Source organism: Melitaea cinxia, chromosome Z (assembly GCF_905220565.1).
Source record: "Melitaea cinxia chromosome Z, ilMelCinx1.1, whole genome shotgun sequence".
Classification (NCBI taxonomy): domain Eukaryota; kingdom Metazoa; phylum Arthropoda; class Insecta; order Lepidoptera; family Nymphalidae; genus Melitaea; species Melitaea cinxia.
Window position 1 is genome coordinate 20037485 of NC_059424.1, and position 27755 is coordinate 20065239.

At 32.3% G+C, this 27755-nt stretch overlaps 1 protein-coding gene across 1 annotated transcript; it reads right to left on the reverse strand.

Annotated features, from left to right (window-relative positions):
- Positions 1-194: 194 nt before the first annotated feature.
- Positions 195-27755, reverse strand: LOC123668912. The gene is made up of 15 exons (XM_045602604.1): positions 27692-27755; positions 27163-27240; positions 21807-21945; positions 17681-17900; positions 16646-16817; positions 14267-14487; positions 13172-13373; positions 12696-12793; positions 11069-11222; positions 10381-10565; positions 9458-9713; positions 8563-8691; positions 7724-7806; positions 6245-6437; positions 195-292 (listed from the first exon to the last, which is right to left on the reverse strand). The coding sequence occupies exons 2-15, from the start codon at positions 27233-27235 to the stop codon at positions 195-197; spliced, it is 2223 nt and encodes a 740-aa protein (XP_045458560.1). The 5' UTR covers positions 27236-27240; positions 27692-27755.

Here is a 27755-nt window from a genome sequence, read left to right on the forward strand (position 1 = left end):
TAGTATATGTTATTTAATTTATTGCCTCTAACTTGTGTCCATCTTTTATTTGAAACAAAATATATACATATATAAGATACAATAGTAGACGCGAAATCAAATCCTAATAATTACTTAAAAAGATTAACAAAGTAATAAAGGAACGCCCTATTATCTATAAATTAGTACATAATATTATAAATTAAATTTATATTTTATTTCAAACGACCGTTAGCATCATCGTCCATATCAGCTAGTATGTATACCGCGTCTCCATCGCTCCCTTGTCCGTATCGAACGACATTCGTCAAACCTGAAACGATAAACGTACTGACAACACAAAGACAGAAATACAGACTATAAAATTGTACGCAAAACGTAAACTTGGTCATTTTAAAGATAAGTTTTTTTTACCAATAATACATATAATAGTATATCATCGTATATTATAAATATAGACTAACGTTGTAAGCAATTTTTAAATTCACTTAATTTAAGATAAATATAAAAATACAGTTTATAAAACCAGTACATAAAAATACTTCTTTATAACGAATACGTCAAAAACAACACTGTTTACGTTTTATAAGTACACAAGAAACAAATAAGATATTACAAATATTAGATCAGTCGCTCATCCACTGATTTTCGAACATGTATAGCAACATTTACCATATAACAACGCACATTAGTTCAAACATAATTATAAAAGATTGGAATGTACTTGCTTTGTTTTTCTCGAAAATGCATCGCTGAAGATAACCCACCTCTTTAAAGATAAACTCCTCGAAACGCCATATTAAATTAATAATCTGTGTAAACTTATGTCGTTTTTTTTAATTTGTATTAGTAAAAAGGATAAACTAAAAAAAAATTAAAACACGAATCAGTAAATTTCAATAACATATATTTTATCCTAAATAAAATGCCTAAAAATAATACTGAATATTTGCAATTAATACAAAGTATAATTTCATTGGTTAAGTTTAAACAATAAAGAAAAAATAATATATAAAAAAGTATGTATCTACTTATTCATCCGATTAACAAATAATAATTAAAAAAGTATTTGTCCTCATATTAAAGATTATATTCGCAGTACAAAAGTAATAATTTTATGTTCCATACTTTTTTATACTTAAATCTTAAGTACTTCAGAAAAAAATAAAACCTAAAACTACTCCAATATTAATATTGATTAATAAAAAAAGTAGTAATTTCCAATTACTCATATTAATTAATATCTGTGTATATATTTAAATTTAATACCAAAATTAATTTATTTCAATGTATTAATAGTGATACAAAAAAATAATAATTTGGTTTTTTCATCCAACGTTACCACATTATAATACCGTAGGAAGAAAAAAAAAAACATTTTTATATCATTTTATATTACAGTAGATAACGAGTAGTTTTTTTCTAAATATGAAAAAAAAAATATCAAGCACTCGTAAAAATTCTGGAGTAGTTATAAAAAGCTATATAAAGATAAAATATATAAATTGCATAATTTCAGCGAATTTCCTTTCGAAATCAACGAGAGTATTTTCTTACATGCAAAGTAAATTCCAAGCTTTTATTAGAGTTAAAATGGTCAATCATATAATCTTATTGTTTCCCAGTGCTCAATTATTGTTAAGGCTTTTTTTCTCTTTTTTGTTCTAAATAACATGCATTACAAGTCATTTAAAGCATATTTTTACATGCAAATATAAATGGCATGTTACTTTTTTCAAATGGAGCTTAATGTACTTAATTATACAAAGCATGTATACTTTTTGTATAATTATACAAAATAAATGTACATTGTTTTGTCATTTTAACTCCATTTCAAAAATGTAACTTTAGAATTATTTAGGGATATTGATACATTAAGGGACTGTAACTGAAAATTGAACAAGTTTAGTTAATAGGCATTATGTGAAAAAGACGCGGTTCTAGAAGACCATTGGAGGGGTAATTTACATGCACAAAATATTACCTTAACTAACCATAAATATTTAGGATGGGAAATATTTTATTCTATCAATAAAATGTGGTGATAGAATTCAGTTATCTTTTTATGATTGTTGAAATAAAATAATTTTTGAAAATCTTCTTGTCTCATATTTTTTGTACATGTCTTGGATATTTCTTCATGTTCTAAAACCGCGATTTATTTTGCAAAATAGATAAAAAATGTGCTTGCGTTAATATTATTGGGTTAAATGTTTGTATTCATCTATTCTGATGTCACATTAATTAGTTTACATGCACATGCTTTTTATTGTTCATGTCAATGTCACCACATATTTAAAAAAATTAATACTCTTGTAATCACAGATATAGTAATAATATTAGGGTATTATTATTATTTCTGTGCTTGTAATGCATGCTTGTCTCTTTGTAATTGACACGTACATTTATACAACATCCTTATCTAATAAATTGTATACAATGTAAAATCGTTTACAAATTTTGTTCGTATTTAAGTCTTCGTTATAAATATGTATATATTACGTATTACTTAGGGATATAAATAGTTCAAAAGTCGAACATTTGCAGGGTATCATTTTAAAATATTGAATAATAAATTATAATTATATTAAATATAATAAAACTTCTATAAATAAATATCTACTAAGAAAAATTGGAAATAATAGTCAAATTTGATCTCTTGTGAGTACAAATTATCTAGGGAATGGTATTTGCTTTCGTTGTACAATGTACACTACTTGAAATTAGTTTAAAAAAAAAGATTTGGCAGCTTAACATCTTAAGGGTCTGTTTCACGGTTTACTGTAAAAACGATCCGACGTATGACAGTATCCAACAGAGAAAACTTTATGATACATTATTACCATACTTGTGGGATATTTTAATTCACGATTGTAATTTAATAATTAAGATGAAACTAATGGCCTGTATATTACATCCTGCACTTAATAACTTTTGTGCAGGATGAACTTTATCCAGAACTAATGAAACAGACGCTTAATATTTTAAGGCGCTTAATATTACTATTACTATATATATTTACTATTCTTACTACTACTATTTATTTTCACCCTTTTGTGTTTTTATCGATAAAAAGTAATTAAGGATCAACGTTTTAATTTCTTATAAGATGATGGAAATAAGATGGTGTTTTGACGTCTTTCAGGCATTTCTTTTACACCTATTTCAAAGGGTCCCAAAAACAAAATCTAATGAGAGAAATGATTATACACATATATTAACTGAGGTGGGCCACAGCAAGAAATATCCTGCTCAAAATCTGGAGCAGCCAGACTGAGATAGTACCTCGACCTTACAAAAGATCACAGATAAATAATTTTGTTTTCAAGGAGTGTTGTTTCTGTAGTGAGTAATGTGACCAGAGCTCCTGATTGGGGGCATTTTCGGCAACGCGTTTGCGATGCTTCTGATGTTGCAGGCGTTTATACGCTATGGTATTTGCTTACTATCAAGTGAATCGTCTTGTTTGCCGACCGAGTTGTATGGAGAAAAATAATATGTTAACATGGCTCTTGAACGGATTTTAATATATGAATATCACACTGTACGTGCCCATATAACTTTTGATTGAGTGTAACAAAATGGATATTTTTTTTTTGTGTCCGTCATTGTCAGGTCAAGGTTCTAATAAAGAAGTTTAATAAAAAATCGACATATTCATGGAAAACAAAAATATGGCGGTACGAAATTCAGCTAGTTTTGCACAAATTTTGTTTAAGTGTAGCGTTAATCTAAGTTTAGAATTTTTTACAGTAGATTAACGCTTCAGTATTTATGTACAGTGGTTCTAGCACAATAATTAGACAATATAAAAGGCATGATTTTGTTCTTGGGATCCCTTGAATTAATATCTTAATAAAAATGAGGTATAGTACATTATTTTAAACATATTTGTGTATATTAATTACTTCGAAAATTGATAAATCGATCATCTAATGATCATTCTTCTAGAATATACATTACACATACATATATTCCTAAGATATTGATTTATGTGAAGAAAAAAAGATCTTCTAATTTTTTCGGTATAATGTTTTTTTATGAAACAAATATAAAATTATAAACCGAATATAATATTATATGATAACACAGCCAAATAATAAATTCAATCTCAAAAAAAAAAAATACGAAAAATAAAAATACGACTCTGTAATGGACCTGTCAAATTGACATTAAAAGAAACCTTAAAACTATATAATATATAAAGGGACTTTTATTCTCTATGTTCTTAACTGAGACATGATATATGTATGATGAAATAAATATACAATGAAACCTGTAAATCTGTATTTCCAATGAGTTTTGTTGTTTATATAGGCTCTATTTGATTGATAGTTAACAGGGGCAGGAGAAATTTAAAATGTTATTAATAAGCAAGTTATATAATGTTTAAGCCTGACGTCGTCACACTACAGTATGTTTATTGAACAGTAAGAAATAATGCAAGAAATCCAATGTCAAGCTTACAATATTTGAAAATACCAGAACTATAAAAATCTGAATATTCACGGATAGCAAATATATTTAGTTTGGTCAGCTTGTTATCAATAACAGGGTATTTCTAAGACATTCAGGGGCGACTTAACCAAGTTTCATTGTGGATAACTACAATATTATCACAGAGAATCAACTTCCAGAGTGAGAAATTTATAATTTCATGATTCATAAAATTCGATCGTATTGTTGAATAGAAACTTAATGTAGATACATTTTCGTCACATTTGTTAAAAAAAAGTAACGTACTTAATACGAATAATATAAAGAAAAAATAATAAAAAACAAATGCCCAATTCATAAAAACTCCTTAGTCAATATGTTTCAAAAACATTTTGCTTATAAGTAAAAACCTTACAGGTTATTTATTTGGCTACATGTTAGGAAACTTCCCTTAGCTTTTAAACTAGTTTTTTCATAAGGAATAACTGGCTTTTTTAAATTTTCTTTACAAAAATACGTATATAATTTCTTATGTAACGTTATAAAGTTCATTTTAAACGAATTTGTAACCGATGTAAAAAAAAATTCAAATGTTTTGCATTTTTCCAGTACTAATTAATTGTGGTTATATTTATTTTCGTATATTAACTATACAATTACAAATTAATGTTATCAAATAAACAATTAATACGAGTAATTTCCTTCTTAGTGGGAATGCAGACAATTTTCTATATTTTTATTCTCTTGTCTTTTAGTTATCAATTTTTTTTTGCATATAAAAATAATATTGATTCCTAGATATTAAATTCTTTCAATATTTATGTAATATATTTAGCATTATTTATTTGTTATATTTTTTTTATCCAAGCTCAGGATTGGAATTTTGAAGAAGTAATGAGTGAAATTTTATTTCTAAAAATAAGAAAACCAAATAAAATACAATTATTATTTTTTTATGGACAAATTCATTTAAAATGAAGCTTTTTATATCCTTATCAAATAAATATATATATTTTTCGCCTCCAACTGCGTTCCTTCAAATATTTTTATTGTATTTCAGAGCCGTCTTTATTTATATTTTGTAAATTCCAGCCATGCTTAGCAGCTCACGGATAGTATCATGCGGAACAAGCCTATCGATGTACCTTTTTTTTATGTCACTAGGTCGGCAAACAAGCGTACGGCTCACCTGATGGTAAGCGATTACCGTAGCTTATAGACGCCTGCAACACCAGAAGCATCGCAAGCGCGTTGCCGACCCAATCCCCAAAACCCCAGGAGCTCTGGTCACCTTACTCACCAACAGGAACACAACACTGCTTGAAAGTCGGGCTGCTCCATATTTTGAGCAGGAAATTTCCTGCTGTGCCCTACTTCAGTTAAAGCTAGTCTATTGAAACAAAGTAAAACTTAATAATGGACTGTTTATTCACGTGATACGTGATCTATTACAGGTGTAACAGACACGTAGCGCATCTGTAGGTTACAGAAGGACATTTGAAGTAACACAGTTAGGAGTCGAACAACTTGTATACGTAGGTACAAGCGAGAGGCATTTAAAAAAAACCACATATTTAAAAAAAATCTGATCTGAAATAATATTATCGGCACAAAATTGGTTTTCGTGCTGATAATATGATTTATAATTCTGCTTGTATCCATGTACTAATACAGAAAAGTATATATGTTTAACTGTGAACTTTTAACACTGTAAAAGAGTAAATTACGACTATATCTAAAAATGTTAATAGTCTAGAGTTTAGACCCTTTTTTATATATTTAATCTCATAAACTAAACGAATTTAATGAAATTATTCTACCGATTTACCTTGAGTCATTCCCATTTGTGGGTGTTTGTTCTTCGTTAGGTACTGAGCTAGGGCGTGGAGAATACAGGATACGAATGCCCCATAGCCGAACCAGCGGAATGTATTCCAACCCCCGTAGTTTTCGTACAACACGCCTCCTATATAACTACCGAGGGATGAACCTACCCCTTCGAAGACAGCGCCTACAAGACCCTGTAACAAAAACAATAGTTTATCTGAGAGTTTTAGCTAGTTTTGATAATAAGGGATGTTAAATGAAATATATTTTCAAATAACTTGAAGTGATTTGATATGTAATCTGAGATAATAAATTATTCTGGCTATCTTTAAAATATATATGTAAACATGTGCTATGTTTCGTATCAACTATTGATGCGTAAATGAAAGTCAGAATATCAGCGTTATTTACGAACGTATGTTCTGAACGGCCCTGCATTGAGGGTTTGGACCTTATCAATATTGGCGAAGCAATATCAAAATTTCTTCGTCGAGTCTTCACTTCGAAGATTCCGCAATGCTTGAAGAATAAAGTCTTCGAGCAATACGTCCTGCTTGTGTTAACCATACGCAACCGAGACGTGGACACTGACGAAGGGACTGGTCCACAAGTTTAAAGTCGCTCAACGTGCAATGGAACGGGCTATGCTTGGGGATTCTCTCAAAGATAGGATTAGAAATGAGATTATCCGCGAGAGAACGTAAATAACCGACATAGCCCACAGAATTAGCAAGTTGAAGTGGCAGTGGGCTGGTCATCTGTGTCGCAGGACCGATGGCCGTTGGAGTAGACGGGTCCTAGAGTGGAGACCGCGTCTTGGCAAACGCAGTGTGGGACGTCCTCCAGCCCGTTGGAGCGACGATCTACGTAAGATTGCCGGTGTAGGCTGGAGATGAGGATTGACGAGAACCGGGATGTCTGGCGCGATCTTGGAGAGGCCTATGTCCAGCAGTGGACTGCAATAGGCTAAACTGACTGACTGACTGACTGACAATATCAAAAAATTTGCTCGCAATTAAGACCTTGTGGAAACATTGATACAACTTGATAAAAAAATGTGTGTGTACTTATGTACGCACTTAAGAAGTTATACTTCATTGGCTAGCTAACTTCACGTTGCTAACTACTTCTTCGTTGACTAGATAGCTTCAGCGTCGGTTTTTTTCGTGACGGTGTGCGCGAGCATCGTAATATTTTCTCTCATAATTATTCCCTAACGCGTGAATAGAAGTATAACTACAAAAAATATTGTCTATATCCTACCTAGTTTTTTGCTTAATATTATTCATTTTAGGTAATTAAATAACATTATTTTTCTATATACTATTGAATATTATCAATAAAAATAAAAACAAAATCTAACATATGAAATAAAGTTGTAATAAATTCCAACACTTACAGGTTTAATATTATTGTAACAATTTACGATATCACTTATTTCAAAACAAATTATTACAGATAAAATTAATATTTAAATTACCTGGACAGTAGTTTCTGTTCCCGGCGGGGATAAAACGTTGGCGTATGACGTCATAGTTGGGTAGAACATGCCAAAAGTAATACCTTAAAAAAAAAACAGTCGAATTGAGAACCTACTTTTTTAAAGTCTCAATTTTTCAAGTTACTCTATTATTTGTCACGTAATTTGAAATCTATATTTTATATGTGGACGACGCGTTGGCACAGCCATTACAGCGCTGACTGTTTGATCCCCACACATGGTAAACATTTGTACTGGCCACGGAGATATTTTTCGTTTTCTGGGCTTTTGTGCTTGTATATTGAATGTTCCCGGATCCCCGACACAGGGGTAAATATACCCAGACTAGGCCTTTGGGTGTTATTAATAATAATAATCGCTTCACACTCAACGAATCCCCCAGTAGGATTTTCTCCTGTGTTGGGGGTCCGGAAACACACACAATACACAAACACAACGCCCAGACCACGACTAACATCTATATGGTCGATACAAAAATCTGTCGTAACTTGGAATCGAACCCGCGACCGCCAGCACAACAGCCAGTTCTATTACCGCTGCGCCAACGCGTGTCAAGCGTTTATTTATTTATTGATTGCAAAAAAAGACAATCGATGGTTTTATATTTATATGATTTAATAACAGTATTGCTAAGGTCGTATAAGACAAAATAAGAGCTTGTTATAATTATTACTTATTAGTTTAAAATTTTAAATGAACCTTTAGTTATAAGAATCATTATCTTTAAACATGTTTATATTAAAGTTTAAAATTAAATATAAAACTGCAGACGAAAACGCATTTATGCATGCGGCATTATAATTACAAATGTAAAATACCTTGGAACAGTTCAATGGGTAAGATCCACCAGGCATTTGTCAGGAATGAATACAAAAAGAGACGTACTCCGAATGCGAACAGAACTAGCGTCATAGAGTTTATATGTCCTATCTTCTTTAGGAGGTAGCCTGGAATATTAAATTTTATATAGAAATTGATAATTTTATTTACCGTCGGCCAAGAAAGTGGTATACCACCCTAAGGTTGAATGCCGCTTGCTGATTCATAGTTGATAAAGATTAGTTTCGCTTGCAGATCGATCTGACAACTTCTATTGCCGTCTTTATCTGATTATTGATAACGATATTATTTATACCTAATAGAGTTTAAAATGTCACGTGTAATAATGACGTATGAATAATTATCAATTAGGTTTACGTCATTATTATATGTCTCTTGCAGTAATATCTTTTAATAACGAATCTTGTTGTAATTTTCGATGACCAGGAAACCAAATCAAAACTGGTACACCACTTTTTTGGCCGACCGTACATAGAGGCCTATGCCCAGGAGTGAGATGTAACAGGCTGAATCGTGATAGTTATATGTATTGTAATTCAGTGCTTCTAATCTAATATATAAAATTCTCGTGTCATAGTTTTCGTTGCCATACTCCTCCGAAACGGCTTGACCGATTTTGATGAAATTTTTTGTGCTTATCCGGTATCTATGAGAATCGGCCAACATCTATTTTTCATCCCCCTAAATGTTAGGGGTAGTCCACCCCTAATTTTTATTTTTTTTATTTTTTAGACAAAATTTTTTTATGATACAACATTAAAAAATACATACAACCCTAAATTTTCAACCCTCTACCATCAACCCCTATTTTTAATAGCGTTTAGCGGCAAGACAACGATTGCCGGGTCAGCTAGTTATTATATACAGACTTACCTGATATAAACATAAAAGGCATTTCACCTCCAAACATTTGTATCGCACTGACCAATCCTTGCAATGTCTTCACATAGTCCGAACCGTCACAAGTACCATCGGCCACATCTTCAATAAGCCAGAATAAAAACTGCCATATCAATCCCGTACACATACCCACAGCTATTGTCCACATTATGAAGATAAACGTAGGTATTGAATACAGTATAGATCCGACATCTGCTAATATGTTGACTGACATTTTTGTTGATTCGACCTTGAAAGAAATATTTTTAAAATTAAAATAAATATAAGAACATCTTTACATAGTCGTCTATGACTGACAAAGAACCGTGTCTTGGATAGTACGGGTTCTGGGCTATGAAGTCATAATATCAAAAATTAATTAATTGCCTTAATTGGCTAGAGCACCAACTTGGTGGGTTGAAGATGCAGAAGTTACCTATAATCATACGGCCACTTCGAATAAAAATGAAACTATTTTTCCGTGAATTTACTCGTAAACGCCTATCCGTTGGTATACCAACCGTATACGTTTCATTAATGGACGCAAAATGGCCCCATTCGGGATACGGTTCTTTACATTTCCATTTCCAAACCTTTCTATTATTTTGTGTTTTATATCTATTTTTTGAGTGCAATAAAGTATATAAAATAAATAAATAAATACATTGTTTTGTACTTTTTATTTGTTTCTATATACTACATAATTAGTTAGGATACTAACCACGGTACCCTCATCACTTCTACACCAATGATACCAACAGCCCAGTCAATATTCTTCGTTAAACAATATATTTATAAAACTTTATCATTAACGAATTCAATACAATTCAGGTAATAAAAATATATTACATATCTGTATTGTGTATGTGGCAATGACATGATATTGTCAATGTCAAAAAAAAAAAAATCTTATATACCTCTATAAAGCAGGAGACAATCAAATCACCCAACATGAATATAAACATAAGGACGAAAGCAACAGTGTAGTCCTTGTTCGAGCCTTCACTGAATGCGTCTATGAGGGTCCCGGTTACTAGTGAGAATATGCCCCAACCGACCGAACCCCATAGCCTTTGTTTACCGTAGTGTGATATTTTTGTACCTGCAATTGTGTATATTATTAAAAATATTATATAAATCACGTGGTAAATAATTTAGACAGACCTTTATTTCTAGAGTTTAATCTATCTCTTAGTATAACTCTGCCATGAAAAACGTAACAGTCAGTAAATTAAAAACAATCAGTTGATTTAATATGTTGCAATTATCAAAGGACTAAATATAAATGTATAACATTAAACACCAACACTTCTCTTTATAAATAAATTTAAATTCCACAAAAAAAAAAAAAAAAACTACACATACTTTGAAAAAATGTATTCTATGATATTGATATATTTTTGTTTTTACAACATATAGTTTTTTAAATAGCTGGTCTAACAAATGTCGCCCTGTCTTGCAATATGTGAAACGAATTATAGAGGTAACGTTTGCTAAAATTAGAATAAGTAGGAAATTAAATAGGTACAAATTAAGTGATTCATTTTTACTCTATATACATATTACATTCATACATATATATTAAATAATTCAAACCACAATTACCTAATAAATTAAAACATATAGTATCAGCGAACGTCACTACAACCGCTTGTCCGATCCAACTGATGATCATCATTAAGAAGAACAACCAAAACTGTTTAGTGTATTGCGTCACATTTATATGACTCTCTGTCGCTGCCCGGAACACATCGTTTACCTGGAAAAATAATTGTTTTTGCAGGCAAACGAAAAAAAAAAACCGACTTCAATTACATCGAGTAATACAACGTAGATCGACGAAAAAATAGTCAAGTAACTACGCGTTATCAAAGATTACTCAAAAAGTAGTTATCAGATCTCGATAAAATTTTAATGTAATCACATGATAAACATCAGCTTTCGGTTCAATTAAAAATTAATTATCAAAATCGGTACACCCAGTAAAAAGTTATGCGGATTTTCGAGAGTTTCCCTCGATTAATCTGGGATCTCATCATCAAACCTGGTTTCCTTATCATGGTACTAAACTAGGGATATATCCTTTCTAACAAAAAAAGAATTATCAAAATCGGTACATCCACTAAAAAGTTTTGCGGTATAATACAACGTAGGTCGGTGAAAAAAGCGTCAAGTAAAAACGCATTATTAGATATTACTCGAAAAGCAGTTCTTAGATCTCAAATAAATTTAAATGGGACCAATTGACACACACCACCTTTCGATTAAAAAAAATGTCGAAATCGGTCTGGTCCACACGGTCAAAAGTTCTGATGTAACATACATAAAAAAAAATACAGTCGAATTGAGAACCTCCTCTTTTTTTGGAAGTTGGTTAAATCCACCAACGTGAACGCCATCGTAAAGCGAGCTTAAGCCCTAGCATTCTAATACATATCTTATATATTATATAGAGTACCTTTATATTTTTTTTCTATCGTACTTGAAACATATTGTTTTAGTTAACTATGTAACTAGCATATATCCTGTAGAGTATTGTATACTTTTGGTTTTTTTTTTACTGCAGTGTATCATATAATTTAACGCTTATAAAACATGCTTTTAGCTCCTGTAGTCCCTTTAAATAATATTAGGCAGTTAGACAAATTATTTAAGCCAATGACAAATTTATTTGTCATCGAGTCGAAATGTATCACAAAAATAAGGTACATAAGATGAAAAGAAAAATAAATTATTTAAAAAGAACCAGTCATCGAAACCAATTTGACTGAACCACGAAAATATTACCCGTTAACACATAAACAAACTACTTATAAAAAGAAACGATTCCTAGAACAGCATTGATAGAGCTTTTTACTCAATACAATTGACACACGTTAAACTAATCCACGTATACTACCCACAATTTCCAATTTAAAATCAATAAATTAATATGAAACATATATTTCTTTGTGAAATATTTCAAATTGTTTATACGTAAAATACTGTAAATAATAAATAAACGTACCGTACGTTACGTAAAATACATTTTTGAATATCATATCAAAAATTGACCGCTTCAGCGGGGATCGAACCCGCGTCTCCGACTGACCGTGTCGGCGCTCTAGCCAATTAAGCTATGGAACGATGTACCCGCTACATCGAAACTTTTGATATGATGATTTTTATATTCGGTTTAAGCGAAATTCGGTTCCTAATGTGTGGGTAACACAAAAATACATATTAAACGTACCTCATCATTATCACATTCAATGGTACAGAATGAGTGAAATTCGTGTAGTAATGGATTGTGCTCTATCTTCGATACGCAATACGGGTAATGTGTTGAACCTGAAAGATACAAACAAATTTAAAACATTTCTATTACTTTTTTTTAATTATTGATTGATGTACTCATTTTCGTACTCGTACTTGTCGATGTAAAAAAAATGGTAAGGCTTTAGATTAAGAACCGTCGAATTATCTAAGCTCAAAATTAGACCGTTTATCGACATAATTTTGTTACATAAAAAAAAAATAACCCTAACCAATCTAACTACAAAATTAGACTGATTATCGACATAATTTCGTTACAAAAAAAAAGCCCTAGCCTATCAAACTGCAAATGACGGTTCTTAATCTAAAGCCTAGCGAAAAAATTATTTTGTTTTGAGAATAAAAACTAATTATATCAAGTACAAAAACAAACAAAAAAAAATATATACAAACCATCAATCAGTTGTATATGATCGACTTCAATATAAACGCATTTGTGTTCCGATAGTGTTTTGTGTAGCAATAATGTCGCGTCAAATGTCAAATTTGAAGGTAGTTCATTAATATTTTTCGGTTGGCAAGTAATGGCGGTATCGGCGTTCCATGTTTCACATATCTCCATTATCACTAGCGGAGAATTTATTGCACATGTCATCTGAAAAGCAATTGTATTCATTAAATATATTTGTTAAAAAAAAGCTTTTATGCCGATTATATTTAATGTAACTTATATGAAAATTGTACTATAAATTAAAATATTTAATTACAGGGTTGCAAGTAGGGCACGGCAAGACATTTCCGGCACAAAATATGGAGGAGCCCGACTGGGGTAGTACCTCGACCTTACAGAAGATCACAGCTAAATAATACTGTTTTCAACCAGTGTTGTGTTCTTGTTGGTGAATAAGGTGACCAAAGCTTATGGGGGGGGGGGGGATCGGAGAATAATCAAAATAAAAAACAGTTTTATTCAAATAGACTCCAAGAGCACTTTCGAATCGTCATTTTACAAATTAAAACTTTAAAAATAAATTATTATATTTGTAGACGTAAAGCTACCACCGATTCGGAATGAGTCGGTAACACGCTTGCGATGCTTCTGGTATTGCAGGCGTCTATAAGCTACGGTAATTGGTTATCACCAGGTGAACCGTACCTTGTTTGCCGACCTAGTTATACAAAATACTAGCTACTGCCCGCGACTTCGTCCGCATTTAATTGTTACTTGGAAAAAAGTCCCGATTTTGGAACATTCTTCATTAGTGCTCCGCTCCTATTGATGTTACCTTGTTGATATAGCCTATAGGCTTCCTCGATAAATAGGCTATCTAACGCTGAAAGAATTTTTCAAATCGGACCAGTAGTTCTTGAGATTACTGCGTTCAAACAAACAAACAGATAAACAAACAAAATCTTCATCTTTATAATATTAGTATATATATATATATATATATATATATATATATATATATATATATATATATATTAAAAATAATTAAGAAAAATTAACATTTTTATATATAGATGATTAAAAAAAAAATTACATACATCACAATCACCAAGAGAGTCATTTCCATTCATAACAGTAGATAGTTGACTACTATCGTATGAACAGAAACGAAAATCGACCATTTCATCATGACAAGTCATATTGACTTTACTTGTATTTATTAATTGTGAAAGATTGTCATTATCACAGTTAGCCGTGCAGGGTTCGTTCAATTCAACATATCCTGAACTGTTTCGACATTTTGGTGAATATTGGAAGTCTGAAACAATAAATATAATTAAATCAAGTATTCTTATATAGACATGTTTGACATACACACGCGGTCTGTTTCTAAGGTAGCCTTAGTGTTTATTAGTGTCAACCCAACCTTTGTTTTGTTGAGGCTCCTCAGACTATTAATAATTTTTCATGCCCCCCCCCCCCCTTTTACATCAATACAAATTTCAATAAATTTCAATACAATTTTCAATAAATACAAAAAAAACGCACATTATGTACTTAAAAACCATTTATTTTAATTATAATAAACAATTTTTAAATTTTGAAATTAAAATAATAAATGTTTTATCAAAATAATAATAATAAAATAAGAGTAGGTACTAATGAGGCATTTGAGATTGCATGTTCAGAACCAGTTGCTTAATTCTAGGTTCTGTTTTTGTCAGAGCTATCATCAGGTCGCTATCGACATCAAGACGATTTCACTGTTTAGTTTTAATCTATACTAAGAGCAGAAAAGCCTGTCTCACACAAGTAGAAAAAAAAGGAACTTGTACTCGTAAAGCAAGAGAGGCAAGTTTCGAATTAACAGGCAATCTTTTGATCCAAAATTGCTCCAATGCCAAAAGGTGGAAGTCATCTTTCATTGACGAATCAGCCTTCATTTCTAGAAATTCTTCCTAAACTTCTGGTAACTGTAACACATCGACAACAAATGGATTTCTTGTCATGTGCCATATTGGTGGTTGGTATCGAAAATGTAAGCTCTGAGTCTGAATAAATCTATGTAATATATACGAATAAAATGTAAAATAACCATCAAACGTTGTATCACTATGATCATTACTAAAATCTACAATTATCTTTTGAAATTTTACATTCGTCTCATTATCTATTTTTGAAGGTTTCACTTCTACCACGTGTGTAATATACATGGTTTTTTGATTTTTCTTGCCTGTTTGCCACCTCAGTGGTATAAAAAAAAAGTTACAAACACTTCCTCCCCCCTCCCGTTGGGAAGCGTGCCCCCTGGTTGGTAACTCCTGTTTTAGATAATACCCGGCTGATATAAACACTTTTTTTGTAATATACATATATTAGGTCCTTACATGAAACTGGCGTTTTGTCGTTCTGGCCACTTTCATTTCAAATATCCTCCTTGGTTAAGAATTCCAAATTCAAATTTATACAGCTTTTTACTCATGTATTTGCGTTTCGAAAACTCTAATTCATTTGTTTTATCCTCTCTTGTTTTTAATCTTTGCGTCACTCGGTTTACAAAATGGAAAGCCTGACGTGTTATTTATGAGTACGAGTTCCACCTTGGCTGGTGCACTGGTGTGCTGCAGAAACGGCTCGAAGGGTTAATGATGTGTATGGGTGCGGTGACACAAAAGAAAGCACTGCGTTTTTGGTTTCAACGTTTTCGTTCTGGAAATTTCGACCTGCAGAACAAGCCCCGGAGGCAAGGACGGCCGGAAACCAATGTTGATAATGAAGAATTTCTAAGAAAGCTATTATGGAAGCGTTTCTTCAAATTATTTCCCTCACTGCTTTGATCGCCTTTTTCGTACGAAGAACGGCCAGATATTTTTCTGTCACAAGCAGAGGAGGTTTTAAACATATTAATCAAATGTACATTTATATCATATGGTACATTTGACAAATACAAAGCGTATGGAGAGTTTTAAAAATTGTATTTAGCTCCATACCTACTTTGTGTAATGCAATCAGAGCGATTCAGTTCTCTTTATCAACCCACTCCATTTTAAATACCAACAAAATACTTTACTATTTTATTTCGCGAAATTGTTAAAACACAACAATCATATAAAAATGACTGATTCCAAATTCAAATATAAATATTTCGTTTATTTTTAATTGTGACAGTATTTATGGCCAGACTATGTAATTTAATAAATAATAATTTACAGGTGTGAAATTGAAAAATATGTAATGGCACACTAGGTAGGAGATATCTCATAAGTGTGACACTCTGTGTCAAGGACAGGGAAGAGGTCAAAAAGTTACTGAAACAAGCCTCAAACTCAAAGGACCTTGTAGAGAAAACAGTGTTTATAAGCACTCACGACAAAAACACAAATGTCTAATCAACTGTTAATACTTTTACTGTTAATACTGTAAATATATTGTTAATTCATCATCCAATATTAAATAAATAAATAAAAAATTCTTACCATTAAGTTCAACGATGGATGCATTAAAACGGACACACTTATCAGCCTCCATGATATGACTTATGCTTGCCTTGTACACGATAGAGTTCACGTTGTTGTAGCAGTAGCTAGGTATGTGCCAGTGTTCGCAAACTGTTTGCCACATGTCCGGGGAATCCATGTCGCAGTTCATCTGTAATATGATAGTATATTAAATATAAATATATAACATCCACGTGTTGTTGTCTGTTCCTAAGATAATAAAAAGTAATACACATAAATATTACCCTCAAAATCTGGGGCTGTAATTGTACCAACAACCCTTGAAAGAGAGAGTTTATTTTTATTAATTTATTATTTTGTGAGGTAGGGCACAATGGGTAATATCTTGCTTAAAATTTTGAGCAGACCGACGGGGGAAGCTACTAAACCTTCGGAAGATTACAGGTGAATATATGGGTACTTAGCATCTTTCAAAAAAGTGTTGTTTACCTGTTGAGAGTAATGTAGTCAGAGCTCTAGGGTCAGCAACTACGCACTTAGTTAGCTCCTAGAGTTGATGGTGTAGGCAATGACTATGGTTATCTCTTAACATTAGGCGACCATATATTCGTGTACTGTGTGGCTACGGTACTAAAGAATAAAGCCACCCCCTCTCTTCCCGTGGGTGTCGTAAGAGGCGACTAAGGGATAACACAGTTCCGCTACCACCTTGGAACTTAAAAAGCCGACCGGTGGCGGGATAACTATCCAACTGCTGGCTTTGAAATACACAGGCCGAAGACGGGCAGCAGCGTCTTTGGTGCGACAAAGCCAGCCCTGCGGTCACCAACCTCTCTATGACTATGGGCAAAACACATGAGTTCGCGCTATTTTTGGCGTGAACTTGTGGCGGCCTATGTCCAGCAGTGGACTATATAGGCTGTAATGATATTCGTGTCCCCAGTGGTATTAAAAAATATTTACATTAACATAGCATATACCAGTTAACGTTTTTAAGAGTCGAAATTGTTAAAGACTCATTATTGGCAATCTGCAGTCGATATAAATAAATACCTTGCAGACACTTGTGGTATTATCCTTGCCGAGCGAATTCACCTTACACTGATCTATCTGACCAGCGTCTTTGTAACAACTTCTGAGCATCGACGCTCCATCACCGCAATCGAGATCAACGGTCGCCTTCGTTACATTTCCCGGTATGAAATATATGGCCGAGAAACTTACTATTATTACTAATTGGAATACTTGGAACAGCAATTTTTGAATTTGAAACCTGGAGCAAAATTTGGTAGAGATTAAGTTTTCTACGTTTTCTTATTAATTTAATGAGAGCGTATCAATTAAATTACAAAATATAAAGATTTTTAATAAATTTGTCAGTAGTAGTCTAGAATAGCGTTGTCTGGAAACCTCGCGCTTAATGGTCATCATAATACATGAGAATATAAGAAAAAGATGTATGGCATCTCAATTGTCTATATGGGAGAGCGGACAAAGTAAATTCTTACAATATATGGATAAGCGTAAATACTTTAAAAGGACTTGTTTTTTCGTTACAAGTATGTTGGATAAATTATTTCTTTTCGAAGTTATTATTGGTACCCTAATAATGTTATTTCTCATGCAAATGACTGTATGGTTTTTAAATGAGAAAATAAAGATCTTTAACCTTACCCTAGATTCTAGTTACTACCAATAATTGACAAGAAATAATCATTTTATAAAAATTCAAGGATATATCTAGGTTACATTTTGGGTAAGTATATTGTTCTAACCTGATGATAAGGTCTTTTAGCTGTATCGACATAAAAAAATGTCAACAAACTTTGGGGTTTTCCACACTTCATTCAAAAAAATGTATGATGGAGTCTTAATTATAATTTTTTTTAATGCATATTTATTGTCATTATTGCATTGATGTTCATGTGTTTGTATAATTTTTTCTAATCTTCAAAAGAATTGTCTATAATACTGTAATTAAAGGTCCATTTATTATGTACCAAATTAATAAATAAATATTTTTTGCTTTGACGTGTGATACACATTGTTGATTTTTTTTTTTACATTCTAGTCTGAATTATAATCATGTTTAAACATGCTATTTTTATAGCTAGCCTCTACCAAAGGGGCTATCCTATTGTGCATTTCTTTTTTATTGTTGTGTAAATTTATTTTGGGTACAAAAAAAAGTAGATTAAAATAAATAAATTTGTATATTCATGTAGATTAAGTTTTTACCAACGAAATAGAATCAACTCTAAAACAATGTCAAGTTATATCGCAAGTATTAAAACACAACAGTAAAATTGTAAATGATTATGAAAGTATAGGCTTTTATTATGTTACTGTTTGATTACCGTGAAGATAAGAAATATACACCTTTGTAAACAAACATAGGGAAAATAATTTTGTCCTAAATAATCTGTCTTATCTTGCCTAGACAAGATTCATGTACAATTAATTTACTATAGAGATTAAATAATAATATGTTATATATAATATGGCTTATTACTAAAAATATTTATTTATATTGGCCAGATGTTTCCTAAAACACAGAAATTAAGTTGCCCACTTAAGGAACAGATTACGGTGTGTATATGGTTAAACATACAAAAAATTAATTTTGAGCTATTTTATATTAAAATATAACCTAAAATTTATTGTTACATTATCATGAATTATCTTAATCTTCAGAAAGATGGTATAAGTCATAATTCAGTTCTACAGTTGTGATATAACGTATATCTGTATCTTGATTAGATTCGGTCGTCGCCAAGTCTAAATTTTGTATCTTTACATCACGATAATAAAAGTGTGCTAATTGTTTAATACAAGCCGCGAGTAACAGTTTTTTGCATTTTTTTTAAATGATTTGATTATACAATCATGTAGAAACTTCAGGATAAATGTTGGTAAATGTTATATTCTGAAACTTCTTTTCGTGTAAAGGAGTAACACATCATACACGTCCATCCTGATAGATTGAAATGAAATATCCAAAAATTTAATTTAAAGAAGTTTTTTTTTTAATAATTATTTAACGGAAAAAATATTTATTATAATAGTCATGGGTTGATCCACAGTGGGGCAAGGTAAGGCATTTCCCTACCTCGACTCGAAGCAAGTACTAGAACTTTTACATTTATGATACAAGTAAAAAAATCAAAGAGGAATTTATTTAATAACTTTCAAGATTAAAATTACAGCAGGAAAAAATGAGATGTGCATAAAACGAACATGCACAGAGGTCGTCTGTAGACGAATTGAATGATTTTCGAACGAAATTTATCTGCACACACAAAATAAATTTGAAAAGGAAAATTAAGGTAGATTTTTTATACATAAATATGTATGAAATAGTGTTGATAGTGAAGATATAGACAATAAGATGTTGTAGTAAATAAAAAGCATTTTAAAATCTCTAATCCTAATATTCCAGTTCCAAGAAAAAATCAATTTTCTGAAAACATTAATAAAAAAAAAAAGAAATTTTGACGTGAGAATTCTCAAATGAAAGTTAGGGTGATTTTTCGATATTGAGGTCAAAATAAGGTGAAAAAATAAATATTGTTAATCAAAATATTACAGTATATTTGGGACATAAAAAGGTAATCACCAAATTTCGTAAAAAAAAAAAAAATCAAAGATAATCGAGGAAATCGAGATAAGCCGTTCTTCAAGTGAAGCTTCTTTCGGCACATGAGTGTAAATTTTTTACGGGTGAAACGTCACGAAGATGCGCGACGTTTTGATGTGCAACGTTTTTTAATTACGATACCGCTTACTTCGTCCGGTACAGTCGTCACCCGCCTCGTGTCCCGCTTCACCTTAGTTTTTAATTATTAATGTATTTATTTTTAATTAGTTTGCTAAAGAAGTTTCACTTCTGACAGGTGTACTTTGTACGCACGCACTATTTTTTACCACTCCCTACCACTTCCCGACCTCAGATCGCCCGTTATTTATTTAAGCGAAGACCCCAAGGGCTATAAGACCCTGGGCCCATTAAGGCCGAAATATTTGATCTCGGAGGGGCTAAGATCTAGATTAGGTAAAACCGAATTATGGGGTTTTTGGGTGTGGAGGGTGGAGGGTGTAGGGGAATCTATACAAGGTAACACTGTCACACCTCAAAACCCCATGGTTACGGAGATATCCATGGTTAAAGTTTTGAGGTTAGAAGAAGAATTTAAAGCTATTATAATACCTTTGAGCTCGTACTGTTTGCATTGTGTGACAAATCGACACTTAAACAAAATAACGCTAATATTCTAATAAAATTAGTAACATTGCGTGCTAGAATATAGGTTTAGAAATTCGAAAAATACCCAAAACCGAATCGGAGCACCCCACTGTCCACGTGGTCTTGGTCAGTCCTACCCCTAGTGCTTTTTTGTGCCGCGGAGGCGCGGAGGGAGGGCAGCCCTCGCCCGCCGTGCGAAAGCGCGCGAACGAATGCGTAGAGGAGCGCGGAACGGAGCATGAGTGAGCGTGCTTTCGCACGCAAGGGCGGAAGGGCTGCACTTCCCGCAGCGCCGGAGCCAAGCGTTCCTCTAACTTTCGAAATTCTTCTTCTAACCTCAAAACTTTAACCATGGATATCTCCATAACCATGGGGTTCTGAGGTGTGACAGTGGTACCAGGGGTAGCATTCCCCACCCTCTCCTCCCCCCCCATCCCCCCACGGTCCCGAAATTCGGTTTTACCTAATCTAAAGCTTTACCCTCGGAGGCAAAGCCCCGGTGATGAAAGCCCGGGTAGAAGAGGGTAACCTCGAGGCCCATACCCAAACAGGCCTTCGGGCCTGCCAGGTAAGCATTAGCACAGTTCGGTATTGTGCGTCAATGATAACTACCAATATGTACTCATTTAGTTTTAACATTTATTTCCTGCTGATTAAACCAATCTAAATCCCAAATAATTTCTCTTTGTATTTTATAATTTGTTTTGAAAAATTATGTCATTTTGTTTAATAATTTACGATTTTCAATAAAATTTATACGTAATTTTGACATTGTCCAATATAGCGGACGCATTGACTTGAGCGTCAGTTCACAAAAAGTTACAGAAACGTCAAAAGTTAATCACGAATATCTCCATAGCGACATCGGAAACAGTGGTTTCTGAAATTATTTTTTTTTGCCGTGCATTGCACCTTTTTTATCATTTTATCACTTACCTGTCCGCAATAACACCAAACAGTGGTTTTGCGAAGAGACCAAATATAGGCAGGACGGTGTAAATCAATCCCACTGTTGCTGAAGTAAAACCTAGCTGTCTCGCATACGTTGACAGATACGGCACAAGAGGCGCAGTACCTGTGAAAAAAAAGTTATTTATTATACACCTACACTGCGATTATAATGAGGAGCGATTTGTTAGGCATAAAAAATGGACTCCGAAAAATAGAGGAAGATTCGTAATTCGGTTGGTTTTTTTTTTATCACTTCATAAGTTCTTAGTGGGTACCGACTTTGATGGTTTCCCAGTTAAATTTGAGCAAGATCTGATGAGTTTTACCTAATAATTTGTATTAAATAATACTTGCCCAAGTAAAATGAAGTTGATTTTTTTTTGGTTTGAGAACAAAGACAATTATAATAAACTTATAACCTGACCGACTTTTAAATTTCTTTCACCAATATAAGCTACGTTATCCTTGAAATAGGCTATATCGACACCAGCAATTTATACTAAGCTAACTCTTAAAAGTGAACTTTACAATACAGGCTTATAAAAGGGAAAAACGTGATACCTTTTATATTAATTAAGAAACCTTTTTGAAATTTGGTATCTTTAATAGTTAATTTATTCATTGCAATTTCACATTTTTTTTATTACATATAAAAAACACATTTTATCAAGTTCGCATTAAAAAAACAAACTTATCGAAAAGTCGAATTAGCGTAGTATAAATTGTTGGTGTCGATATTTTAACCAGAGAGAACGAAACAGCCAAAAGCGTGTCTAGTCCACGGGGTCGAAGCCGCTGGCGGACAGCTAGTGTTAAATGTCACATATAACCTACAAAATTTTCGCTACAAAACTTGGTATGTGGGAAGTAAACGATCCCCCTTTAAATTAGGGACTACTCTTAACCCCACAACATATAACCACGGGACATTTAGGCGTTAAGCGTTTATTTATTACTAGATCTGTTCCATTTGATAACGATGGAGAGTAAGTATACGACGGGAATTGAAATGTTTAAGATAAGAAAAGAGAATTAGTTACAAACAAAACGTTTATTTGGACATACGTGCAGTAATTGTAGTAACAGTTACTAGTTTGCTTCACAAGAAGTACTAAGTTCGTTTCTTTGTTTTTAAACTGATTAAAAAAAAAGAGACGCTAGGATGAGTAAACACATAGTAAAAAGGTAAACAAAGAAAATTAGTACAGTAGCAGGTACACAATTATTTATATTGAAGGTATGTAATTTTCGAGGTTTCCCTAATATTCTGTATTAGGTTATATTTGCCGCTGCAAATTGAAGTCTTTTTTTTTTGGAAACTACCACAATAATTGAAGAAACATTATAACATAATCACAATTGTGTTGCTCGCAAACGAAAAAAAAAAACGACTTCAATTACATCGACAAGTAATACAACGTAAGTAGACGAACAAAATTAACAAACGCACTAGTCGTCCCTACGACATATATCGAAGATAACGTATAAAACCACGAAGGACGCCTAGTCGAATAACCACGATAACGAAAACGCTATTATCTAGTTTATTTAAGCCTAATGGAACCTTGATTAACGCCCTAATTACATTTAGGTCGGTTTTTTGACCCATAGATTATACATTATCTTTTTCTTGTTTTACATTAGTTCGATAAGGAATCGAATTGATACAAGTTATATAGAGTTATAAGTAAGCAACAACATAAGTAGCAACATATTTTGAACTAGCAACCCCCCCCCCCTCCCCTTACGTGGGGTAAATCCATCATGGATGCCCTCCGGCACGGGGGTGCCAGAGGGTTATGTCAGACTCCTACTGATTAAAAAACCACCACGTGTGAGCAGTCGTCCACCTGGGCGAGATGGCGAATGCTAGCGCGACCCTATCTCGCCCCGGCGGTAGGCCCGGACAAAGCCAAAAGTTGTAATCAGATCTCGGTGAAATTTGAATATGACCACATGGTAAACATCGGCTTTCGATTAAATTAAAAATCATCAAAATCGGTACACTTAGTAAAAAGGTATGAAGATTTTCAAAGGTTTCCCCTTGATTTCTCTGGGATCCCATCATCAGATCCTGGTTTCCTCATTATGGTATTACACCTGGCATATCGACGACCTGATATATAATCGACATGGGTATCGTTATTTATGTTTTTGGGGACGTTGATTGCGAAAATGGCAGTTAATTCGAAGTATAAGACGGCGGACATGACATAAAATTAATTAAATTGTTTCCCAATACAAACTCTGAACTCTCAATAAGTCTCAGGGTCAGTCACTGAAAACATCAGGAATTGGTCTTTGGGGGATTGTTTCTCGCACGGCCAGTTTTACGTGGCCTGCTCGAGAGTGAGCTCATCGTCGTGTTAGCATCTGAAGTCAGAACCTCTAATGTAGTATTTTAAGTACTTTCAGCATAGACTAAATAAATAAGTCTTAATCCTTAGGTACTTCCTTAGGTAGGTTTCCTGCGCGAGCGAAGCCGCAGGCAAAAGCTAGTTTATGTACATTATATTTATTTGTATTACACATATATTTAATTTATAAAATATAATCTTAATATATATAAATCTCGTGTCACAATGTTTGTCCTCAATGGACTCCTAAACTACTTAACCGATTTTAGTCAAATTTGCACACCGTGTGCAGTTTGATCCAACTTAAAAGATAGGCTATATTTTATTTTGATATATTATGTTATTATTATATTTCAGAAAAAAATAAGGTGATACGAAGTTCGCCAGGTCAGCTAGTTTTATATATATTTAATAAACAAGCATATCCGCACGATACCCGTAGTATACGGTGTATGACACATTAGCTCTTTCTCTCGCGATCCCGCCATCGAGGCATCGGTCGGCTTTTTAGGTTCCGAGGTGGTTGGAACTGTGTTATCCATTAGTCGCCTCTTACGACACCCACGGGAAGAGATGGGGTGGCTGTATTCTTTAATTTATATTTAATATTTAAAATTTCAGCTATCGATAACTCTGCAGTAGAAATCTTAAGCAACAAGCTTGTGTTTCACAAATTCACCCAAAAACTGACTGCACAACTCCATTCTTATAAGGAGATAAGGAATAATATATTTATACCAACTTCAAACAATATTTCCTTATTCCTAATATTATTTTTTTAATTATATGTACATATAAATGGGTTATAAATAGAAAATATATCAGCTATTAGTAGCGGCTTAAACCTTAATGTTTGTCCTCAATCTAAATATGATAGAGAAAAATTTTAATACACTTTTTTTTTTACTTCAAAAGTAACAAAGATAAACAATCATATGATTCTGCCTTACGGTACGCAGATACCATAGCTTAAATGCCAGCAACACCAGGAAAATTGCTAGCAATTTTCCGAAACTATTATGGACTCTCCCAGAGATCTTAATACCACCAACTATACTTTTGTAATTTTTTGTTATCTGTCTGGATTTGAATATAATTCAGTAAATGTTATCAGAACAACTGTAATTTAAAGTAATAAAAATATTTATGAATGTATCATAATTCATTCATTTTTATTTCATGTCATAATTATCATTTACAACCAAATTACACTTTGATGAAAGTGATATATTATATATGTCTTTTTCTAAATATATTTTTAAAGGTTAAAATGATATTGCTGGTTGTATAATCTATAATATGATAATGATGGAGATCATTGACATGTATTTTTTATACAACTAGTGCTCTAAGATTCCGCTGCAAATTAGTGCACTCATTGAGGTTCTGCTAAAAAACATTTTTTTTATGTACAATTATGATTAGGAGAAAATATATCAACCAGGTTGCCTATCAAAATGTGTCCGTTAGTACTTTTAATTAAATTATTTTTATACTTGATTTTTGGTAAAAAATTTCGTTGTTTGTTTTTTAAATAAAATACCGTCGACATCACGGCAACATATGTAAAGATTCTGAAAAATAACGGTTGCCGTGTGCACCTGGCCGCACCTTTCTTACATCTTTTTTTCTATTTATTTTTTCTATATATAACTTAACCAAATTCGGCCGCAAATTTGGGTCGCCTACTGTTGAAAATGGTTATTATTTAAAGTAGAGTGAAAAAGAGCGTGTAACAACATTTGTTAGACGAGGATTGCGATTACCATCTGTGCTACGCTTTTAAGTCATTGCGAATGCGTCAGATACTAGTGTTCTCAACCACAGGGAAGTAATAGAATTGACTTAATAAATACTTGCAAAAGATATGTCTTTCTTTTCAAAATGACAATTTTAAAAATTACAACAAAAAAATTAATAATAATTGTTTTCTAATGTTTACGCGAATTTTACTCATTTAATGAAACAACTTTTTTCGGATTTTATCGCGGTTCATTACATATTAAATAAACCGCATATTTAATAAACCGCGATAAAATCCGAAAAAAGTTGTTTAATTAATAATAATATTGATGAAAAATAAAACCCAGGATATTTATGTAAATGAAAATTTTATTGATAAGGTATTATTTAAAAAATATTAGATTTATATATCATGATATGATATGAGTGCACTAATTTGCAGCCGGATCTCGTACTATAGGTCCTCAAACAAGCTAAGGCTCACCTGATGGTAAGCGATTACCATAGCCTATAAATGCCTGCAATACCAGAAGCATCGCAGGTGCATTGTCGACCTTATCCCCAATCGCCTGGAGCTCTCTACCTTACTCATCACAGGAACATAACACCACTATCTGTACCTACTGTACCCTACCTCAGTTGAACATATGCATTGCAAAAACTAGTATTTAATCAACGAAAATACAAGCATTTAAATAATAAAGTGTGTATATCAGCCCCGAAGAGGCACTGGAGTTTACTTCATAACAACAATTACATTAATGTTTCAAAAACTATATTTATTTCTTTCTGACAACAAGAAGAACAACAAATTCAGGGCAGGTCAGCGTTATTTTTTCATATGATTTAATTCCCTTTCCTTTTCATAATATGGGTCTTATTTTATTCCTAACAGTAAACTGCAAAAATGTTTATGTTGATAAGTTTATTTTTATAAAGAAAAGTTAATTGACTGATTGGTAAATTTAAAGGTTTCAGAAATACTAATAAAACATATTTGACTCCGACAATGTCGTGTAGAATGGAGAAGATACAAATAAAAATGATTATTGTGTTTGAGATACTGGTTTAAGATAAGTTATAAAGCTACAAATAAAGCAATAACCTGTCGCCTACAAAAAAAATTTTGTGGAAACTCAACCAACGTAAAACTGGTAGACACTATGACTGTTATACGACAATGACGATGATTATGATATGATATAATAGTCATATTAGAATGTTTTAAGACAAAGACATACCTGCATTGAATAAGAAAAAGTGCCCCTTGATTGGCAGCAATTTCTTATTAACTTTCATCTTTAGTTGCACCATCAATTCTGAAATAAAGGTATACTATTTAAAAAAAAATAAGCAATAAAATAGCAACAAGGACAATTTATTTAAATATAATACACAATTCGGTAATATAAAAAGTAGCCTTGTAAACATCAAGTCATAAGCATTGCAGATTCTCATAGCTTATAGATTTTAATTGATAATAATTTTGTTCATATAACAATTGATTTAATTTAATATTACTGTTACTTAAAGAGTAAAAATCCGCAAAGCTACATAACATTAACACCGGACTCGTTATTATTATTATTATTAGTACATTAGTAATCAGGAAAATCGTTACTAGTCTTTTTATAGAGGTACCAAGAATTGCCTTCGCGAAACGCCAATGCTTGTTTGAGTTTGAGAATACAAAAAAACACCAACCATATTTTAGAACATTCGCTCGCCGATAAATTACTACTAATATAATATAAAATGTGATACAATTACCTTTTCAGATCCAAATTCCAATAGTATAAGATTTATATATATATTTTTTTTTATATATAATAAA